The 22136-nt window shown below is 54.2% G+C and overlaps 1 protein-coding gene across 2 annotated transcripts; it reads left to right on the top strand.

Moving 5' to 3' along the window:
- The first annotated feature begins 11459 nt into the window (after positions 1–11459).
- Positions 11460–19909, top strand: TMEM119 (transmembrane protein 119). 2 transcript variants are annotated; one of them, XM_054442993.2, is made up of 3 exons: positions 11460–11635; positions 15210–15409; positions 17352–19909. In XM_054442993.2, exon 3 carries the CDS (start codon positions 17366–17368, stop codon positions 18215–18217), a length of 852 nt encoding a protein of 283 aa, XP_054298968.1. In that variant the 5' UTR covers positions 11460–11635; positions 15210–15409; positions 17352–17365; the 3' UTR covers positions 18218–19909. The 2 variants fall into 2 exon arrangements, with proteins under 2 accessions (XP_054298968.1, XP_054298970.1); XM_054442995.2 differs by lacking the exon at positions 15210–15409 and having other exon boundaries at positions 11468–11635.
- Positions 19910–22136: the final 2227 nt, after the last annotated feature.

Genomic DNA, 22136 nt, shown 5'->3' with positions numbered 1-22136 from the left:
GGTGAAACCCTGTCTCTACTAAAAATTCAAAAATTATCCAGGCATGGTGGTAGGCACGTGTAATCCCAGCTACTCAGGAGGCTGAAGCAGGAGAATCTCTTGAACCTGGGAGGTGGAGGTTGCAGTCAGCCCAGATGGTGCCACTGCTCTCCAGCTGGGCAACACAGCGAGACTCCGTCTCAAAAAAAAAAAAAGACTCTCCATCCAGGTGTCACTACTGTTGCTATGATTGTTATTATTATTAGCATATTTATCAAGTGCCAGTTGCCAAGGGCTCACTGAATTATCACAAGAACCCAGAGAAGTGAGGGTTATTACCTCCATTTTAACAGATGAGGAAACCGAGGGTCAGAGTGGCTGAGTAATTTAGCTCAAGGTCATCCAGCTCAGAGGCAGCAGAACTCAGAGGTCCCGGAAGGGCAGGTGGTCTTGGCTCATCCTGATGGTTTTACCTCTGTGCTGCCACCCCCCGATGTGGCCGTTTCCCACTGGTGGGTGTGGCTGGGTGTTGTGGAAGACCCTGTCTGTGAGGCTGTCCTGAGGCCCAGGGGCAGAAGGCTGACTCGTGGCAACTTCCTGGAGGAGGTGGCTGGTCAGGAACCCCCGGGTGCCAAGCTTTTAGCCACAGCTGGGTTGGAAGCTGGTGTCAGGTTTGGAAGGGGCCAAGGGAGGTCTGGGGTACTGCATGGACTGCATGGGGTGTTTGTTTTGTTTTGTTTTGTTTTGTTTTGTTTTGTTTTAGACAGAGTCTTGCCTGTTTCCCACACTGGAGTGCAGTGGCCCAATCTCGGCTCAATGCAACCTCTACCTCCAGGGTTCAAGCGAGCACGTCTGGCTAACTTGTATTTTTAGTAGAGATGGGGTTTCACCATGCTGGCCAGGCTGGTCACCTTCGTGGGGTCTTATTGCAGAGCTCCTTCCATTCCCCAGAGATGGGGCTCTGCGCTGTCTTTTGATCAGGGTCCCGAGAGGGTGTATGTGTGTGAATGGGGACGGGGGCAGTGAGGATGGGGATGAGGGGGCTTGATGCAAGGAGAGGAAGGGAGTAGTGAAGCTTTACACACTTGGAGACCCACGGTTGATCTTCTTCACTCGTAGTAAAAAGCCAAAACCCCTGCTGATGCCTGCAGGGGCCCCACATTCTCCCACTGTCCCCTAACTCACTCTGTTCCAGCTATGCCAGGCTCTCTTCCACTCCCAGAACATGCAGGCGCCCCCACCTGAGGATCTTAGCACTGCCCTTCCCGCTGCTGGGGCTCCTTCTCTGAGCGTCTCCCTGCTCGCTGTCCTGCCTCCTGAGGGTCTTTGCATGGAGGCCGCCCACCCCTGCTCTGTTTACCTCCATACTGACTCCCACCTCCTCCAGACCTCGTGGCCTCACGAAGCAAGCTTTTCAACTCTCGGCCCCCTTCTGCAGGGTCCCTCTGTAGGGACCTGGATTTTTTGTTTGTTTGTTTGTTTTCTTTTTTGAGACAGGGTCTTGCTCTATTGCCTAGGGTAGTGCGATTATAGCTCACTGCAACCTCCGCCTCCCAGGCTAAAGTAATCCTTCCTCCTCAGCCTCCCAAGTAGCTGGGACTACAGGTGCCCGCCACCATGCCTGTTTTTTTTTTGGTAGACACAGGGTTTTGCCATGTTGTCCAGGCTGGTCTCAGACTCCTGGGTTCAAGAGATCCTCCTGCCTCGGTTTCAAAAAGTGCTGGGATTACAGGTGTGAGCCACTGTGCCTGTCTGGGACAGGAATTTTCTTTTTCTTTTTCTTTTTCTTTTTTTTTTTTTGAGACAGGGTCTCGCTAGGGGCAGGTGATCCTCCCATCTTTGCCTCCCAAGTAGCTGGGACTACAGGCGTGTACCACCATTCTCAGTTAATTTTTGTATTTTTTGTAGAGACGGGTTTTTGCCATGTTGCCCAGGCTGGTCTTGAACTCCTGACCGCTGGTGATATGCCCACCTCGGCCTCCCAAAGTGCTGGGATTACAGGCGTGAGCCACAGCACCCTGCTAGAATGGAGATTTTTAATCTGTGTTGTTCTTTGCCTGGAAAGTGTCTGGTGCATTGTATGTGCTTAATAAGTATTTGTTGAGAGACAGAGAGAGAGAGAAAGAGAGAGGAATAAAGGAAGGGGGAGAGAGAGGAGGGGAGGAGGGAGGGGAAGGATGGGAGGAGGGAAGGAAGGAGAAGGGAAAGAGGGCAGGGGAGGGGAGAGAAAGGAAGGGGAGAGGAGAGAAAGGAAGGGAAGGGGAGGAAGGGAGCGGAGGGGAGAGGAAGAGGGAAGAGATGGTTTTCATGTAAAGCAAGGAAGTGGGGGTAGAGCAGGAGAAATGTGAGGTGACTTACCTGAGAATTTGGGTAGCTCAGGGCCCCTTAATTTCAGCTTCAAGCCTTCACTACTTGTCACTCTCCACTAGCCCCTCTCCTGCTCAAGGACTCAAAGACAGACACAGGGCCCCCATTTCCACCATGGCTGTAAAGCATCTTCAGAAGCATCGCCTCTGTTCCTTCTCCTGCTGGCCAGTGAGGCTCCTGGTAGCGACTGGCCCAAGGGCACCAGTGAACAGTTGGCAAAGCAGGGCAGCAGAGCCGGGTCTGCAGTGCGGTGAGCGTTTACATTCCTGCCGGGCCCATCTGGCTTCCATGCTGGGCTGATGAAACCGCATCTTACATTAGGCCCTGGGGAATGTAAATGTTGACATGGAGTGTGCAGCTGGCTGGGCCACTGCAGCCACCGGAAGCTCTAAGACCCCTGGCCTTCAGCCGGGGGGTCACTCTCCCTAGAAGAAAGGGACGCAGGGTGCTTTATTATTTAAAAAAACCTTTTAAGGGAGTCATAACCTACATGAAGGGCACACATCTGAAGACTACAGCTTGATTTTTCCATGTGTGCATCCACCTAACCACCACTAACCACCCACCTAACCACCACTAACCACCTGCCTAACCACCACTAACCACCCGCCAAACTACCACTAACCACCCACCTAACTACCACTAACCACCCACCTAACTACCACTAACCATCCACCTAACCACCACTAACCACCCACCTAACTACCACTAACCACCCACCTAACCACCACTAACCACCCACCTAACTACCACTAACCATCCACCTAACCACCACTAACCACCCACCTACCACTAACCATCCACCTAACCACCACTAACCACCCACCTAACTACCACTAACCACCCACCTAACTACCACTAACCATCCACCTAACCACCAACCACCCACCTAACCACCACTAACCACCTGCCTAACCACCACTAACCACCCGCCAAACTACCACTAACCACCCACCTACCACTAACCACCCACCTAACTACCACTAACCATCCACCTAACCACCACTAACCACCCACCTAACTACCACTAACCACTGCCTAACCACCACTAACCACCCACCTAACTACCACTAACCACCCACCTAACTACCACTAACCATCCACCTAACCACCACTAACCACCCACCTAACCAACACTAACCACCCACCTAACCAACACTAACCACCACTAATCACCCACTTAACCACCTAACCACCACTAACTGCCCACCTAACTACCTGACCGTCCACCTAACCACCACTAACCACCCTGCCACCCACCTGGTCACCTAACCACTCACCTAACCACTCTGCCACCCACCTAGTCACCTAACCACCCAACCACAACTAACCACCCACCTAACTACCAACTGCCTGCCTAACCACCTCTAACCACTACTAACCACCCACCTAACCACCCACCTAATGACCACTAACCACCTACCTACCTAATCACCCACCTAATGACCACTAACCACCTAACCACCCACCTAATGACCACTAACCACTCACCTAATGACCACTAACCACCCACCTAACCACCTAACCACCCACCTAATGACCCCTAACCACTCATCTAACCACCTAACCACCACTAACCACCAACCTAACCACCCACCTAACCACCACTAACCAGGTATAGATCTTCCACAGGTCCACCCCCAGAAGGGTCCTTGTGCCCCTCCTGGGCAGTACTCCCCAAGGGTAATTGCTCTTTTGACTTCTGACCCCATAGCTTAGTTTTGTTTTGTTTTCTTGCTCTGTTGCCCAGGCTGGAGTGCAGTGGCATGACCATGACTCACTGCAGCCTTGACCCCTGGGCTCAAGCAATCCTCCAGCATCAGCCTCCTGAGCAGCTGGGACTACAGGTGATTAGTACCACACTTGGCTACTTTTAAATTTTTTTGTAGTGACAGGGTCTCACTATGTTGCCCAGGCTGGTCTTGAACTCCTGAACTCAAGCAATTCCCCTGCCTCTGCTTCCCATAGTGCTGGGATTACAGGCATGAAACAACTTACCTGGCCTATTAGTTTTGCCTGTGTTCTAGAACTTCATGGAGACATGTGTGTTCTTTCGGATTGAGTTCTTTTGCTCCATGTGTCTGTGGCATTCGTCCACACTTGTTCCTGTTCACTGGTGAGTAGTATTCCATCATGCAAGCATGGCACCGTCTGTGCATCCATTCCTCTGTTGATGGACATTTGGGCTGCTTCCAGTTTTTTGCTATTATGCATAAAGCTGCCATGGACACTTTTATCTTTTGTGTTTGTGTCTTTGTGTGGATGTGTGTTTTCATTTCTCTTGGATAATGCCTAGGAGTGAGATTGCTGGGTCAGATGAGAAGTGGATGGTTAACTATACAAAAACCGCCAAACCATTTTTCCAAAGTGGCTGTGCCATTTTTCTCTCCCACCAGCAGTGGGTGAGCATCCAGTTATTTGCTGGGGGTGGGAGAAGGGATGGTTGTTGAAACAAGTGGAAAATTTACTAAGAATCACAGAACATCAGAGCTTACAGACGCCTCCTCTGACCCTTCCTGGTACAGGAAGGGAAAGTGAGGCTCAGATCACGGTGTGGGAGGGGCAGAGCCAGGAGCTAATGTCAGTCTCCCAATTTCCTAGCTCTAACTGCCCCCTGGTAAGAACGGATCAGCAGTGCTCAGTCTTATTTCCTCAGAGGAGGTTTCATGCCAAGCCCTTTCCTGCCTCATGGCCCTTGTACTTGTCATCCCCTTGGCCTGGAAGCTTTTCCTCCTGCTCTTGCATACCTGGTTCTCCTGATTTTGCAGGTGTCCATTCAGACACCTCTCTCTTGAGGCCATCCTTGAGCACAATGGCTAAAATAGCTGCCCAGGCACCTGCCCCACCCGCTTCCCAGCTACTCCCTGTCTCCTCATCCTTTCCGTTTCCCTGACAGCACTTCACAGCATCGGGTTACCTTCCCTCTTTGCTGGTTGATTTGTTTCTTGTCTGCCTCCCTTACTCGGAGCTCTCTGAGGTGGGAGTCTGACCTGTCTTGCTCTGGCTGCCCTGCGGTGTCCATGCAGCAGCTGTTGTGGAGCGGTTGCCTAGTAAATATTGGTTAAATCAACCCACAAACAAGCAAAATAATATCAGTGTATCCCCAATGAATCCTGTCGCCTCCTTGAGCCTCAGTTTCTCCATCTATAGCATGAGCAGTTTGCACTGGTTAGTGGGAGGGCATTTATTGAGCATCTACTATATTCCAGGCATGGGTGACACAGATACAGTGACAGTAAAGGCCTGGATTCTGGCCCCGAGAAGCTCCTAATCTAGAGATGTATGTAAACAGGGCATTACAGCCCAGTGTGCTCAGGGCTCAAAGCCAGGAGCCCAGATTGTATAGGAGTGTAGAGAAGGCTGCTGGTCTCCCTCTCCAGAGGATGGCATGCAGGGAGAGCTTCCTGGAGGTGGTGATGACATAGATACAGGGTGCATAGGGGTGGTCAGGCAAAGGGGCTGTGGAGAACAGTGTTTCAGGCAGGGGTAACAGCCCAAGCAAAGGTGTGGCAGCATCTGCCTCCTTCATTGCTGTCTCTGTACCCAGCACAGTTCCTGGCACACACAGGTGCTCAGTCAACAGTTGGGGAATAAATGAAAATGTCTGGTTTACAGGTGGGGAAACTGAGGCCCAAGGAGGTTTCACAACACACCTAGCGCTCCACCCTGCTGGGCAGCCATGGTCAGGGAGGCAGGGAGGGTGGGAGAAAAACCCACCCCACCTCGGGCCTCTGCCAGCGTCCTCAGGGACAAGGCTACTCTGCCTCCTTGGAGTGCCAGGCAGGAGGCCACTCCATGGGTGTCCCTCCAAAGGCCAGGCCTGTGCTGTAATGGGGCCACAGCCCAGGCCTCTCTTGCCACATGAAAGATTTGGCCTATTTTTGCCCAGAGGACAGGCTCCAGTGGCCACTGGGGCTGTGTAATTAGAAGAGGCCCTGCACCCACGAGGGGCTGGAGCTGGGGGCTGTGGTGGGCAGGGTGGCCGCCCCAGGAGCAGATGGGGAGGACCCTGGCACAGACCGAGGTGGGGTGGGTTTTCCCCTCACCCTCCCTGCCTCCCTAGCCATGGCTGCCCACCAGGGCGGGGACCCTGGCGGCTAATTGCACGGTGGGCACAGGGTGAGGTCTCTGAATCCCTTCTAGGCTGGGCAGAGGGCCCAGGTGCCACTCTATGCCTCTGAAATTACAGGCTACAAGTGAGCGGCACAGCCTGCTCCATGCCACAGGCCTGCCTGTGCCCCTGGGAACCATGGTAGTGCAGTCCACAAGGAGCATCCCGGCTGGGCCCCACAACAGGCCCCCCGAACTAGAGAAAGTGGAACGTGAGTCTCTTAGGATGAACGAGGAGCCACTGGAGCAGACCCTCAGAGCGCTGCCTGGTGCAAACCTGAAAATGCAAGCGTGTGTGATGTTCCCCACCCTGTGTCCAAGTGTTCTCATTGTTCAATTCCCACATATGAGTGGGAACATGCGGTGTTAATATACATATGTGACAAACCTGCACATTGTGAACATGTACCCTAGAACTTAAATTAAAAAAAAAAAAAGAAAATGCAAGCGTGGAGATCAGAGCGGTCATTCACACAGTCAACAAGCATTTATGGAGCACCCATGGTGTTCCAGGCACTGTCCTGGGTGGCGAAGTTATGGCAGTTCACAAAACAGGCAGAGCTCCTGGTGCCTGAAGACCTGGCTCCTGGACCCTTGCAATGACAATAATCTTCAGGAGCTGCCTGGAAGGTGCTGCACTGCTGCCCACCTCAGGGCCTTTGCGCGCACTGATAGTGACTGGGCACCCCCTTGAGTCCTTGCCTTTCTAAATGCCTCCTCCTCATCTTTAAGAGCAGCTCTACTGTCACCTCTTCATGGAGGCCCCTATGAGGCTCGGGGCCAGACTAGCCTCCCAGACAAGTGCTCTTTTGGCCCCTGAACTACCGCTTCCAACTCTTAGCCCACTTTGCAGTTAGATATTCATTTGTTTGTTTACTTGCTCATTGCAAGTTTCCCTGCTACTCTGTAAACTCTGTGTCTGTTTGTCCATCACTGCCTCCCAGGGCCTGAACTTGGCCTGTGTGCAATTAAGGTCAAAAGAAATATTTGTATACATATTTACAACTATTACGTGTCCATAAATTTTTTTTAGAAATTTAAAAATACATTGGCTGGGTGTGGTGGCTCATGCCTGTAATCCCAGCTACTTGGGAGGCTGAGGTGGGAGGATTGCCTGAGCCCAGGAGGTCGAGGCCGCAGTGAGCTGTGATTGTGCCACTGCACTGCAGCCTGGGTGGCAGAGTGAGACCTTGTCTCAAAAAAAAAAAAAAAGTTTAAAATATATTGACATAAAAAAAGAAATATTTATAGAATGAATGAAATTTAGAGTACCAGAGCATTGGAGTCTTAGGGCTGGCAGGCTTGTGCCAAGCATCTAGTCTAACCCCACATTTAGCCGCAGCCCAGAGAAAGGCAGTGATTTGCTCCGTTGCCCACAGTTTTTGCCTGAGCTAGGGCTGGGACTTGGGGCTCCTTTTTTGCCTCTGATCAGTGACTGACATTGTCATTGTTCTGTCCTCAGATTGCGGGTAGGGATGCTCAGTTTAAGGACAGCCTGTGTGTGTGTGTGTGTGTGTGTGTAGTGTGTGATGTGTGGTGTGTTGACATGGTGGGAAAGCCCTTCAACAGGACAGAGAGAGGTAGGAGCCCTATTTTGGGGAATGGGCCCCTTGGGAGGGGGGTGGTCCCATTTCGAGATTTTCTGACACGGGGGCCAGTGCAGAAAAAAAGGGCTCTGACCTCCCAACATGCTAACTGATTCTGGGCAGGTTGCTCCAGCATGAACTGCAGCTTCTGTGTCCACCAAGTGGGCTTCCTGCATTCATTCATTTCCCCACAGGCACATAAAGGGCCTGCTGTGTTTGAGGCACGGTGCTGGGGGAGCAAAACCCAGTGCTTTGTGGGTGGATGATTCCAGACCCATAGGGAGCCAGTAATAGTAATATTCAACTTGGGGTGGCAGGAAGAATAATGCCCCTCCCCACGAAGATGCCCACAGCCTAATCCCTGGAACTTGGAAATGTGTTCCTTTTTTTTTTTTTTTTTTTTTTTAAAGATTTGAGGTCGTGCTCTGTCACCCAGGCTGGAGTGCAGTGTCATGATCCTAGCTCACTGTAGCCTTGAACTGCTGGTCTCAAGCAATACTCCCACTTCAGCCTCCCAAGTAGCTGGAACCATAGGGATGTGCCACACTCAGCTAATTAAAAAAAATTTTTAGAGACAGGGTCTCACTAGATTGCCCAGGCTGGTCTTGAACTCCTAGCCTCAAGTGATCCTCCCACTCAGCCTCCTGAGTAGCTAGGGTTACAGGTGTGAGCCACTGCACCCAGCTGAGTGTGTCACACCTTATTTGGCAAAAGGGATTTGCCGATATGTTTAATTAAGGCTCTCAGGGAGGTTATCCTGGATCCTCGGGGTGGGGCCAACGTCATCACTAGGGGCCTTCAACGTGGGAAAGGGAACCGGAAGAGAGATGGCAGTATGAAAAGGACCCTGCCTGCTACCACTGGCCGGGAGGGTGGAGGAAGAAGCCTAAGAGCCAAGGAATGCCAGCAGCTTCTAGAATCTTGAAAAGGTAAAGAAAGAGATTCTCCCCCAAGACTCCAGAATGAACGCAAGCCCTGTTGACACTTTGATTTTTAGCTTCACGAGGCCCGTTTGGGACTCTTGACCACAAGAATTGCAAGAGCACGAATGTGAGTGGCTTCTGGCCTCTAATGTGTGGTCATTTGTTACAGCAGCAACAGGGAACTATACCCTTGGCCTTGGCCTTGGCCTGTGCTTTTGACATTGCTGAGCACGTGCATGCTCCCTAGCTCCTCTGCCTTCCCCCGCCAGCTTCCGAATAGTAGGGAGTCTCCATCTCCATTTTACAGAGGAGGAAACAGAGTCTCCACGTGGGGCAGGACATGGTGGAGGCAGGATTTGAAGTGGGTCTGTCTGCCTCTTGCTGGATGAATGAATGAATGAATGTAAGGGGCTGCTAATCCGAGGGACTCCTCAGGTCAGCCAGATGTCCTGGTTCCAGGGCCTGCCACTAACTCACCTCAGATCCCTGCTTGAACCATTAGAACTCACCTGCCTCACTTTCCCCGTCTGTGAAATGGGGCTCTAACCCCTATTCAAGCTACTATCATTGGGGGCATTGTGAGGCCACAGATCCCAGAACAAACCCTCTAAACCCTCACTGACTCCCTGCTGCCTCCTAGGTGACCTTCCGAGACGTTAGCCCAGCTCCTGCCGATGCCTCCGACCCTTACTACCCCTTTTTCAGGGGGATGCTCTGCCCAGGAGGGAGAAGCACAGAAGGAGGGGAAGGGGACTCCGAGAGCTTCCCTCAGGCTGGGCCTCTGGGGCCACCTGTGCAGGGAGCAGGCTCTATTGGGGTTGGTTGTGTCCCTGCTCCTCGACGTCCCAGGGTCCCCAGACTGCAGCCCTCAGAATGTTGGGTAAGGACTTCTTCCTCTGCTGGTGGGCCCTGGGGGAGGTTTGACTGCCCCTGTCCACCCCGTGTCTGGTCTAAGACAGGTCAGGTAGGCCTGGAACACCCCTGGCCACCTTAAAGTGGGTGCAGCCGCTACGACATGTCTGTGGGTGGCCACTTGCCCCTGGGACATGTGTGTGCACGAATGTGTCTGTGCGTGTATTGGTGGATGGTCCCCTGTTCCCTCGAAGATGCAGGGTTTGGGGGGATTTCCAGAGAAGATAGGAAAGTCTCTGATTTTATTTCCCAAGCAAATGACTGTCCCAGTTTTCTGGGGGTGAGCGAGGGCTGCTGGGACCATTGCAGGGAACAATGATAATCTAGGCTTTGTTCCTACCCAGAGAGCACGCACTCATCCTTCACGCACTCCCCTGTTCCAAACCCTCACTGGCTCTGTACTGCCTCCGACCTTCCGAGACTTTAGCCTGGCTCCTGTCAATGTCTCCGACCCTTACTACATGATCCTTTCTTTGGTCCATGCTCCAGCCTAATCTAATTGCGGTGGCTTGTGCGCGGTGGCATTCCCAGCCACCATACCTTTACCCACGCTGGTCCTTCCATGCAGAATGCCTTTCCAGGGCCTGCTTTGCCCACTTCTGCTCATTCACAGGCATGCCCTCCAGGATGGCTTCCTGCTTCTTTCCCTTGGGGGATTGATCTCTCTGTCTTGGGGTTCTCTGAGCCCTTGACCTGACCCCTTTCTCTTTGGCAAAGAAGTAATTTACCTCGGTGTCCTTCTCCCTGGTAGTCTGTGAGCTCCCCAAGTCTGGGCTGTGCCTGATTCACCTCTGGAAACTGCTTAGCACAGTGCATGGCCTGCTACAGGTGTTCACTGAGCACTTGCTGAATGAATGCATGAATGAATGAATGAATGAATGCAAGGGGCTGCTAATCCACAGGACTCCTCAGGTCAACCAGACATCTTGGTTCCAAGGCCTGCCACTGACTCACCTCAGGACCCTGCTTGAACCATTAGAACTCACCCTGCCTCACTTTCCCCATCTGTGAAATGGGGCTACAACTCCTATTCAAGCTACTATCATTTGGGGGCATTGTAAGGCCACAGATCCCAGAATATCAGAGTCAGAAATAGCCCAGAAAGCTTCCCGCCCATCCCTACAAATGGGAAACTGAGGTCTGGAGAGGGAAGGGCAGAGCTGGGCTCCCTGTCTCAGGCTCGGACCTGCCGTCAGGCCTCTCTCTAAAACAAATCCCAGCTCCCACGCTGCACCCTGAGCCTGGAAGCCTGAGCCACACAAGGACGGGGAATTTTCCTTCCCACTTCCAGAGGCCTCTGAACCTCCCTGACCTTGTCCCCTTTGGAGGGTATTGGGCAGCAGGTGGGCAGAACCCCAGCTCACTGTCTGGGGGAGCGCTGCAGGACAGCCTTGTCTGTCTGTCTGTCTGTCTGTCTCAGCCTGCCCTGGGGACCTGAGGTCAGGGAGGAAGTGCCGCATCTGGTCTTCCCCAGAGCGAGAGTGTGAGCAAGGGTGGGATTGCGTGTGGCCCGAGAGTAGCCCCTCCCCTCCCCCTGTCCCCACCCCAAACCCTCTTAATGAAATCAAGCTGGCCCTGCGGCCCAGCCGGGGAGGGAGGAAGGAGGAGGGACGGGAGGAGGGACGGGAGGAGGGAGGGCGGGCAGGCGCCAGCCCAGAGCAGCCTCGGGCACCAGCACGGACTGTCTCTTCCAGCCCAGGCGCCCCCCACTCTCGCTCCATTCGGCGGGAGCACCCAGTCCTGTACGCCAAGGAACTGGTGAGTCCTGGGGTCCCCTCCTCTGTCCTGAGAGCCTGGAGCTATCTTGGAGCTTAGGGACTGGGGACTGTCGGAGCACTCTGGGGGGCCTCTCTAAGTGTGTGTGGGCTTTGAGTGTGTGTTTGGTGTTGTGTGCACGAGTGTGGTGGAATCTGAGTCCCATGTGCGGTGCTGGGGTGGGCCAGGGTGGGCCGGAGTGTTGTGTGTGTGCGGCTGGGGCCTTGGTGTAGGGGGTGTGTTGCTTCCACTTCTCTGCAAGTGGACACCAGGCTGTTGCTTCCAGGATCTGTGTGAGGGTGATGTGGACGGTATTGTCCTGTGTGCAGGGATCGGCTGTGTGTCAGGGGATTGTGTATGTGTATGTGTTGTGTGTCCGTGTGTGTTCTCTGTGTATTGTGTGCATGGGCCATGAGAGCGCTGTCGGGTGTCTCAGTGCTGTGTGAGTCAGTGTGCCTGTGTTGTGTGTCTTTATATTGTGTGTCCATGCTGCTCTGTGTGTGTGTGTGTGTGTGTGTGTGTGTGGAGGTGGATTGTGCCCCCAGGACCCCCTTCCCCTTCCCCATCCAGACCTCCGGGGGCCCAGGTCCATGTCCTTGGCTGGCCCTGGGGTCGGGGGCATATGCAGTGCTCCAACCAGAACACCCCTCCCCCACACAAGGCCACTAATTGAAGCCAGGTTTCCGTGGGCCGTCCCTCTCCCAAAGGCCACCAGTCTCTGGGTGGGGGTGGGGCAGCCCCCGGTCCCCTAGCTTCAAGTCTTGGGGTCCCCAGGCCTCAGGGATAGATCTGCACTCCTCCACATACTCAGGACCATCTTAGGGCATTTGTCACACTTACACACGGCCAGCCCTTCCTGACATGTCCCCAGGCAGGGAGTCCTGGGCAATCACATGGTACCTGCTAATTGGCACCCACTATGCGCCAGGCATGGCCGCATCTTGTCCTAACAGCAGTCCAGGGAGGTGGCTCTTATCCCCATTGTACAGATATGGAAACTGAGGCTCAGAGAGGTGACATGCCCAGCCCAAGGACACATAGCTGGGAAGTGACCTCCTCTGGGATATATCAAGACAGGCTTCTCTATCCAGGGCTCTGCTGGGCTCACCCCCTGACTTTCTGTGTGACCTGGGCAGGGTGTTTTCAGTCTCTGGACCTGAGTTACCTCTAAGGTGAAGCAAGAAGCGTTGGGCCTGACCCCAGCTCCTAATGGCCTGTTAGATTCTGAGTCCTTGAAAAAATTAGAGTCCAGGGGGGAGGTAGGGGGTACCTGGTAGGCAGAATAATGACTTCAGAGCTGTCCAGAACAGTGCTTCATTCCACAGATGGGAAACTGAGGCCCAGAGAGGGCAGGGGCCATCCAGGGCCACACAACCATCTCTTTTGAGGCTCTGCTGACTGCAGGTGGGGCTCGGTCCTCCACACGTTGCCCCCACCTTTCCCTGGAAGCCAGGAGGGGTTGTGGGGTGCCGGGGACTCTGAGAGTCAGGGTCTCAGCCTTAAAGAGCCAGTGGCAGTTTGCGTGTTCTCCTTTCTTGCCCTCTGCCTCCGGCTTTGTGTGTGTGTGTGTGTTGCATGTATATGTGTGTGTAGGTGTATGTGTGCATGTGTATGTGTATGTGTATGTGTATGTGTGTGCATGCGTGTGTTTGGTTCTGCATTCCTTGGCGGCCAGAGCTAAAGAGGTTTCACTGAACGGGGTGAAAAGGTTGGTCTTTCCCTGGGCGGCGGCCGGAACATACAGTGAGCGCATGTTCCTATCCGGCGATGGTGCTCATTTGTCGACTCAGGGTGGGAAATTGCTGGCTGAACCTGGAGTTCGGCTAGGGAAGGAATTCAGCTACCCCAGACCCCATCTTTCCTCTGGGCTCAGCTACTCCGCACCAGGCACTCTCTGAAAGTTGTCTCATTTGGCCCTAACAGCTCTGAGAGGTGCTACCTGTGGTCACCCTGTCCCAACTTACGGATGGGGAAAGTGAGGCCCACAGGAGCCAGACCACAGAGCTGGACGCGATGGAGCTGGGATTCTTGACCCAGCCAGAACTTGAGTGGGTCTCCAGCCACCCCTGGTCCCAGCTGTCCTCTGCAGTGAGAAGTGGTAGTTGTTGCCATGAAAGCTGTCTCCTGGGCTTGACTGGGGGTGGGAGGCAGGGAGGTGACTGGCAGGTCACAGACCCCAAAGCTCAAGGTTGTCTGAAGGAACCTTTGCTAACAGGTGCCAGAGAGGGGAGGGGTCCTTTCCTCATTTAGCATCTGACAGGTGATGTCCACCAGCAGGAACAAGCCATTCCTGGCTCAGAGTGTGTGGTGTGTGCATGTGTGTGTGGTTGTGTAGGTGAGTGTGTGTGGTGTATGTGTATGGTTGTGTGTATGTGGCGTGTATGCATATATGTGTGGTGTGTGCATTTGTGTATGATTGTGTGTAGTATGTGAATGTGTGTATAGGGGTGTGTGTGTGTGGCATGTGTGTGCATGGTTGTGTGTGGTGTGTATATGGGTATGTGTGGCGTGTGTGCATGTTTGTGTGTGGGGTGTGTGTGCATGTGTGTGTATGATTGTGTGTGTAGTATGTGCATGTGTGTATATGGGTGTGTGAGTGTGTGTGTGGTATGTGTGTGCATGGTTGTGTGTGGTGTGTATGCATGTGTGTATATGTGTGCGTAGTCTGTGCATGTGTGTATGTGGGTGTGTGTGTGAGTGTGTGGCATGTGTGTGCATGATTATGTGTGGGGTGTGTATGGGGATGTGTGTGTGAGTGTGTGGCCTGTGTGAATGGTTGTGTGTGTGGTGAGTGTGCATGTGTATGTATGGCTGTGTATGAGTGTGAGTGTGGTGTGTGTGAATGTGCGTGTAAACTCCTGGGATCAGACAGAGGAAGGTTCAGATCCCAGCTCAGCTACTCCCCATCTGTGTGTCCTTGGGGAAGTCAGTGTCTGTCTCTGAACCTCCGTTCCCTCATCTGTAAAATGGGGATAATGAAGCTGCCCCAGGGCTTCTGGAGGATTAAAGGCATGAAAAGGGCTTAGATGAGTACCCGTGAGGAAAGCACGGGTGATCAGCTCATTTAAAATGAGCCCCTGAGAAGCTTTGTCTCTTTTTTAAAACATTGAAATAATTTAATATATTTCATAGAGATGGAGGTTTCCTTATGTTGCCCAGGCTGGTCTTGAACTCCTGGCCTCAAGCGATCCTCCCAAGTAACTGGGACTACAGGCATACACCACCAGGCCTGGCTACTTTTTTATTTTTTTGTAGAGGTGGGGTCTTACTATGTTGCTCAAACTCCTGCCCTCAATCAATCCTCCGGCCTCAGCCTCCCAAAGTGCTGGGATTACAAGTATGAGCCACCACGCCTGGCCAGTTTTGCCTCTTTTTATGTCCTGGAATTTTTTTTTTTATTTTTTGCCATCTAAGCCAGTTTGTTCACATTTAATTTCTTTTTTCTTTTCCTTTCTTTCTTTTCTTTCTTTTCTTCCTTCCTTCCTTCCTTCTTTCCTTCCTTCCTTCCTTCCTTCCTTCCTTCCTTCCTTTCTCTCTCTCTCTTTCTTTCTTTCTTTCTTTTTTTTTTTTTTGACAGGTTCTTGCTCTGTCACCCAGGCTGGAGTGCAGTGCCAACTCTGCTCACTGCAGCCTCAACTTCCCGGGCTCAGGCGATTCTCCCACCTCAGTCTCCTCGGTACCTGGGACCACAAGTGTGCGCCACTAGGCCTGGCTGATTTTTGGTGGAGACAGAATTTTGCCGTGTTGACCAGGCTGGTCTTGAACTCCGGAGCTCAGGTGATCCTCCCACCTTGGCCTCCCAAAGTGCTGGGATTACAGGCATGAGCCACAACACCCGGCTGATGCAATTAATTTCAATGAAAGCCGTGTTACGGAGAAGCCTCAGGTCACCTGGAACAAGCCCCTAAATGGCCCAACCTGGTTCCTACCTCACCTCCAGAATCCTCACGGTACCTGTGGGGAAGGTAGCGTCCTCTGCTTCACCAAGCAGGCCCTGAGGCCCAGGTGCTGGAGATGTGACCACAGCCGAGGCCTTGGGAGCCTGACTTCCTCCTCCAGCCCGGAACTTGCTGTGTGGCCCTGGGCCTGCCCTTTGCCTTCTCTGGGCCTCTGTCTCTCCACCTCAGTTCCCTCAGGCCTCAGGACAGGAGATCCTAAGGCTTTTCTGTGTGAAGATTCTAGACCCAAGCCAGCTTCCAGGACCTGAGCCCTCTGCTGGGCGGGGTGGGGTTCTCAGAGGACAGCACAGTGAGTTGTCCCTGGGTTTGAGCGGGTGGGAGCCCCCAGCTCACATCGGCTGGGAGAGACAGTGTTTTGAAACTCAGCTCCTCTGTCAGCTCTGGCTATGAGGAATTAATTCATCAGCCGGGCTGTGTGGGCCAGGTGGGGTCTTGGGGTTCACCCGGGAGCAGCCTTCCATCAGGGCAGGGAGGCCCCCGGCTCATCTGGTTCCCATCTAGTGGAGGTGGGGTGCATTGGCAGCTCAGCTTTGTCTCGGGAACCAGGACTTCCCCACCCCGGGGCCCATCCTGGCTCCTGCTTGGAGCCTGGGGCTGAGGGCAGCCACAGGGGGCTGTCCGTGCATGCCCCTGGCATCCATGACCCCTGCCTAGCTCAGACACCTGGAGGCTTCAAACCCTAGGAATCTTTTTTTTTTTTTTTTTTTTTTCTTGAGATAGGTTCTCACTCTGTCGCCTAGGCTGGAGTGTGCAGTGGTGCGATCTTGGCTCACTGCAACCTCCGCCTCCCAGGTTCAAGCAATTTTCCTGCCTCAGCCTCCTAAGTAGGTGGGATTACAGGGGCACGACACCATGCCTGGCTGATTTTTGTATTTTTAGTAGAGATGGGGTTTCACCATGTTGGCCAGGCTGGTCTCGAGCTCCTGACCTCAAGTGATCTGCCCACCTTGGGCTCCCAAAGTGCTGGGATTACAGGTGTAAGCCACTGCGCCCGCCCCACTAGGAATCTTTTGCAGAATAAGGTAGAGCTGGGCTGGCGGAAGGTTTGAGAAAGCCCCTGAACCACGAGGTTGTGGCCACGTGGAGCCACTTTGGCCGCCCAGTGCATGGGGACCAGACCCTGAGGGGAACGGGACCACAGAGAGGCTGGGGGCTGGAGCGAAGGGTCCCAGAGTTGTGGGTAGAGGGTGAGGTGTCACTCAACAACCTCAGTCACTCAATCGGTTTCTCACTTACTCAGCCCTGCCATCATTTCTCCCTTTCTGCTTGGATCCAGACCCAGCTCTTCCCTGGCAAGTCACCACGTCCCTCTCAGCCTCAGTTTTTTCATCTGCAAAGTGGGCCTAATCATAGAACCTCCCACACTGGGCAGTGATCAGCATTCATTGAGAAATTCCATGTAAGAAACTTAAAACAGTGGCTGACACATAAAGCCATGAAAGTTAAGTTATCATTATTAATTCAGCCACGTCAGTCAGGGTACATTTATTGAGCACTTACTGTATACCAGATATGGGGCCAAACCCTGAGGGCGCCGAGATGAATAAGATTCAGCCCCTGAACTCCTGGACCTCCAGGGAAGTAGGGGAGCACATCTGTATTCCACAGCTGAACCAGCGGGGCTCAGGCCCTGGGAAGGGAAGGGACTTGCCAGAAGGTGTTTCATGCTCCCTGTTCCTCCTGGGGGCTGGTGAGCCTGTTTCTGAATCCTGACACTCTAGAGTCCCGCCGTGACTTCTCTCCTCCCTCCTGTCTCACAGGTCCTGGGGGCACCATGGTTTCGGCGGCAGCCCCCAGCCTCCTCATCCCTCTGTTGCTACTCCTGGGGTCTGTGCCTGCTACTGACGCCCGCTCTGTACCCCTGAAGGCCACGTTCCTGGAGGATGTGGCGGGTAGTGGGGAGGCCGAGGGCTCGTCGGCCTCCTCCCCGAGCCTCCTGCCACCCTGGACCCCGGCCCTCAGCCCCACATCGATGGGGCCCCAGCCCACAACCCTGGGGGGCCCATCACCCCCCACCAACTTCCTGGATGGGATCGTGGACTTCTTCCGCCAGTACGTGATGCTGATTGCTGTGGTGGGCTCCCTGGCCTTTCTGCTGATGTTCATCGTCTGTGCTGCGGTCATCACCCGGCAGAAGCACAAGGCCTCGGCCTATTACCCATCGTCCTTCCCCAAGAAGAAGTACGTGGACCAGAGTGACAGGGCCGGGGGCCCCCAGGCCTTCAGTGAGGTCCCCGACAGAGCCCCTGACAGCCGGCCCGAGGACGCCCTGGATTCCTCCCGGCAGCTCCAGGCCGACATCTTGGCCGCCACCCAGAACCTCAAGTCCCCCACCAGGGCTGCACTGGGCGGCGGGGACGGAGCCAGGATGGTGGAGGGCCGGGGGGCGGAGGAAGAGGAGAAGGGCAGCCAGGAGGGGGACCAGGAAGTCCAGGGACATGGGGTCCCAGTGGAGACACCAGAGGCGCAGGAGGAGCCGTGCTCAGGGGTGCTTGAGGGGGCTCTGGTGGCCGGTGAGGGCCAAAGGGAGCTGGAAGGGTCTCTCTTGTTAGCCCAGGAAGCCCAGGGACCAGAAGTTCCCCCCGAAAGCCCCTGTGCTTGTAGCAGCGTCCACCCCAGTGTCTAACAGTCCTCCCGGGCTGCCAGCCCTGACTGTCGGGGCCCCAAGTGGTCACCTCCCCGGGTATGAAAAGGCCTTCAGCCCTGACTGCTTCCTGACACTCCCTCCTTGGCCGCCCTGTGGTGCCAATTCCAGCATGTGCTGATTCTACAGCAGGCAGAAATGCTGGTCCCCGGTCCCCCAGAGGAATCTTACCAAGTGCCATCATCCTTCACCTCAGCAGCCCCAAAGGGCTACATACTACAGCACAGCTCCCCTGACAAAGTGAGGGAGGGCATGTGTCCCTGTGACAGCCAGGATAAAACATCCCTCAAGGCTGGGTGTGGAGGCTCACGCCTGTAATCCCAACATTTTGGGAGGCCAAGTCCGGACATCACTTGAGACTAGGAGTTCAAAACCAGCCCTGGCAACATTGTGAGACCCATCTCTATAAAAACAAAAAACAGTCCACTAAATCAGCCACATCAATTGGGAATCATATGTCACGGGTCACTCGTGGGGCAAACATCACTGATTTTCCATCAAGGGAGCAAAGAATAAGTGGGAGTTTTGGAAGAGTTTGGATGAGAGACACCGAGGTGCCCAGCGTTCGTAAGGCAACATGCAGCCTGGCGTGAAGCAGTATTTTGGAACTGCAAATGGTTCCCCTCTTGTGTCCTTTCAATGCTGAATATTTTAGTGTCATTCTGCCTGTGCTCAGAGCTCCAGCAGCAGAAGTGGGTGTGGTTAATTAGGACACTTCTGTGAGAGGGCCCCTGCACACATTACGACAGGTCCCTAAATGAGCATTTCCCAAACTAGGTTCCCCCAGGCAATCTTCGGAAACAAGATTTTTTTTTTTTTTTTTGAGACGGAGTCTCGCTCTGTCATCCAGGCTGGAGTGCAGTGGTGCAATCTTGGTGCAATCTTGGCTCAGTGCAATCCGCCTCCCAGGTTCAAGCGATTCTCCTGCCTTAGTAGCTGGGATTACAGGTGCCCACCACTGCGCCCGGCTAAATTTTGTATTTTTAGTAGAGATGGGTCTTCACCATGTTGGCCAGTCTGGTCTGGAACTCCTGACCTTCAGGTGATCCACCTGCCTCTGCCTCCCAAAGTGCTGGGATTACAGGTGTGAGCCACCACGCCCAGCCCAAACTAATTTTTAAAACAGCTACAGGGTAAAATCCTGCAGCACCGACTCTGGAAAATACTGCTCTTAATTTTCCTGAAGGTGGCCCCTTGTTTCTAGTTGGTCCAGGATTAGGGATGTGGGGTGTAGAGCATTTAAACCCTCTCAAGTGCTCCCCAAGCACCCCCTGCCTGGGGGTGAGTTTCTCATCCTGCTACTGCTGCTGGGATCAGGGTGAATGAATGGAACTCTTCCTATCTGGCCTCCAAAGCAGCCTAGAAGCTGAGGGGCTGTGTTTGAGGGGACCTCCACCCTGGGGAAGTTCAAGGGGCTGGGGAAGGGTTTCTGACGCCCAGCCTGGAGCAGGGGGGCCCTGGCCACCCCCCATCGCTCACACATTGTCTGGCAGCCTGTGTCCACAATATTCGTCAGTCCTCAACAGGGAGCCTGGGCTCCGTCCTGCTTTAGGGAGGCTCTGGCGGGGGGTCCTCTCCCCCATTCCTCCATGTGGGGCTCCCCCAACCTCTGCACAGCTCTCCAGGTGCTGAGATATAATGTGCCAGCACAATAAACCTTTATTCTGGCCTGAAGTCTCACCAGTTTTCTGGGGGGTGGGGGGAATGAGCCTGCTGGGGAGGGGCTCTTGCATGGGGATGGGGACAACTTTCTGGAGAGACACATCAGCCCAGCCCTGGAGGGTGAAGGGACAGATTGATGTGGGAAAGAAAGGAAAGACCGGTGCTCCGGAGGAATGGGCTGGAACTCATGTCCCCAGGGGTGGAGCACCAGCTCTGGACTTGTGGCCACACAGACCCAGGTTCCATGCCCAGCTATGCCACTGACTGTGGCCGTGGGAGAGTCACTCGCCTCTCTGTTTCCCCTGCAGGTGGTTGAGGACTGGGACGGGTCTCATGGACACTGCCCCCCTCACTGCACCCTTGGCTGGGATCGGGAGTAGGAGGCAGCTCTGGCCCTGCAGTCGGCCTCTGCCTTCTGTCTCCCCACCCACAAAACTCCTCTTGGTCTTTGATGGCAAGTTCCTGCAGCGACTTCTCCCCCGCACCCTGGGCCTCAGGAGCTGCCAGCTGGAATCCAGATGTGGCTGCGGCTGGGAGCATGTGCTGGGTCCCTGGGGCTGGGGGGCAGTGGGCCATCCCCTGCAGCCCCTCCCCTCCACTGACCCCACCTCCAGCTGGAGGGGGCCCCAGAGGTTTGGGTTTCATAACACACAATGGCCTCTGTCTCACTCAGTGGGGAAGGGCCCTCCCTTTCTCAGCCTAGCCAGGCCTGCCAAGAACAGCAAGAGGATGGAAGAGGAATACCTGTGTGTGCTGCGTGGCTCTGACCAAATCGTTCAACTTCGCTGGGTGTCACGGGCTGTGCTTTATTCTTGTTCCCAAGCTCCTGCGGGGTCTTAGTTGTTGTGATGTGACTGGGAAGTGCATGAAGCTTCCCTTGAATACACAAAAATATAGTAAAACAGAAGCAATCATTAGAGACCCTGGGGGGGCAGATGGGGGTGAGCTCCCTGATCAGCGGCTCCAGCCTGCAGCCTTCCACTAATGCTCAGTGGGACTCTCCAGAGGACATGGAGTCCATGACCTCAGCCATAGCCTGTGACCCCCAAGACTGGTGGGAGGTGAATGAAGGAGGCGTTCCGAGCAACAGAGCAGTTCACCTCTTCCTCACCTCTGAACTTTTACAGCTGCTGTTCCTTCTGCCTATGACACCTTTCCACCCCTCCCAACCCCCTGCTGCCTTGCTAAATTCCCCCTTATCCTTTAGCTTCTGGCCTAGATGTCCCTTCCTCCTGGGAGCCTTCCCTAATAGCTTCTACCCCACCCCCCTTCCACAGTCCCTTGGCTCAATGATAATAATGGCTTCCAATTAATGAGCCCCTGTTATGTGCCAGGCCCTGCTCTCAGTACTCGGCATCATTAACTCACTGAGACTTGCAGCCCTCTGAGGTGGGCACTGTTATTATTCTCATGTAACAGATGTGGAAACTGAGGCCCAGAGAGGTGATGATGTCAGCTGCCCAGGGCCCAGAGCTGGGATTCCAGCCCAGCAATTTGATTCCAGCGTCTGAATTCTCCACTGGGCTCTAATGCTTCTTTGAAGAATGAATGAATGAATGAATGAATGAATGAATGAATGAATCCCTTGGGAAGGGGGCAGCAAGGCTCCTCTCCTGCTTAAAGCCACTCCAATCTGCTCTTACATCTGAGATGGGGTTACCTAGAAGGGGCATTTTATGGGCACACATCTGGCTGGGCACCAGTGAACACTGAGCCATAGAGCAAACGGTGGTTGCTGGGGGGTAAGCAGGATTGGGGGAGATTTGGGCTTGAGGCTGGGGGGGAGGGTTCCACTGTTCTCAGGGGCCCAGGAGTCTGCCGGGGCCTGAACAGTCCCCCACTGTCTCTGGGCTTGTAAAACGGCACAGCTGCCACCAGCCTGTGAGTCTGTCCCGGAGCCAGGCCTGCTGTCATTCTAAAGGGGGAGGGGGAGGAGAAGCAAAACTACCCCAAGGCCTCAACCCCAGCTCAGGGTACAGATGGGGGATTCTGGTCAACTGTGTGGGTGCTGGGGGTGCTAAAGGGCCACTAGCTGGAAGTGGGACCCCTTCCCAGCCCCTTGCTCTGCTCTGATCAGCCCAGGAGGGCTGGGCGTTCCCTGGCTGGGGTCAAGTCGAAGGTGAGAGTGAGATCAGGCAGTGGGTACATCTCTGCTGGGCACATCGTCTTTAACCCTCTTGTGATGTTTAAGGTGGTTCTGGTCCCATGGTCACCTTGTCTGGGTTCAGTCCCAGCTCCA

The sequence above is a fragment of the Pongo pygmaeus genome, chromosome 10, assembly GCF_028885625.2.
Source record: "Pongo pygmaeus isolate AG05252 chromosome 10, NHGRI_mPonPyg2-v2.0_pri, whole genome shotgun sequence".
In the NCBI taxonomy this organism is placed as follows: Eukaryota; Metazoa; Chordata; class Mammalia; order Primates; family Hominidae; genus Pongo; species Pongo pygmaeus.
Note: the sequence above shows the minus strand (reverse complement) of the source record. Positions and strands in the feature narration are given on the sequence as shown.

What these genes read in the sequence shown, in the direction of transcription:
- TMEM119 (XM_054442993.2), top strand. Translation starts at nt 17,366, where the DNA reads ATGGTTTCGGCGGCAGCCCCCAGCCTCCTCATCCCTCTGTTGCTACTC.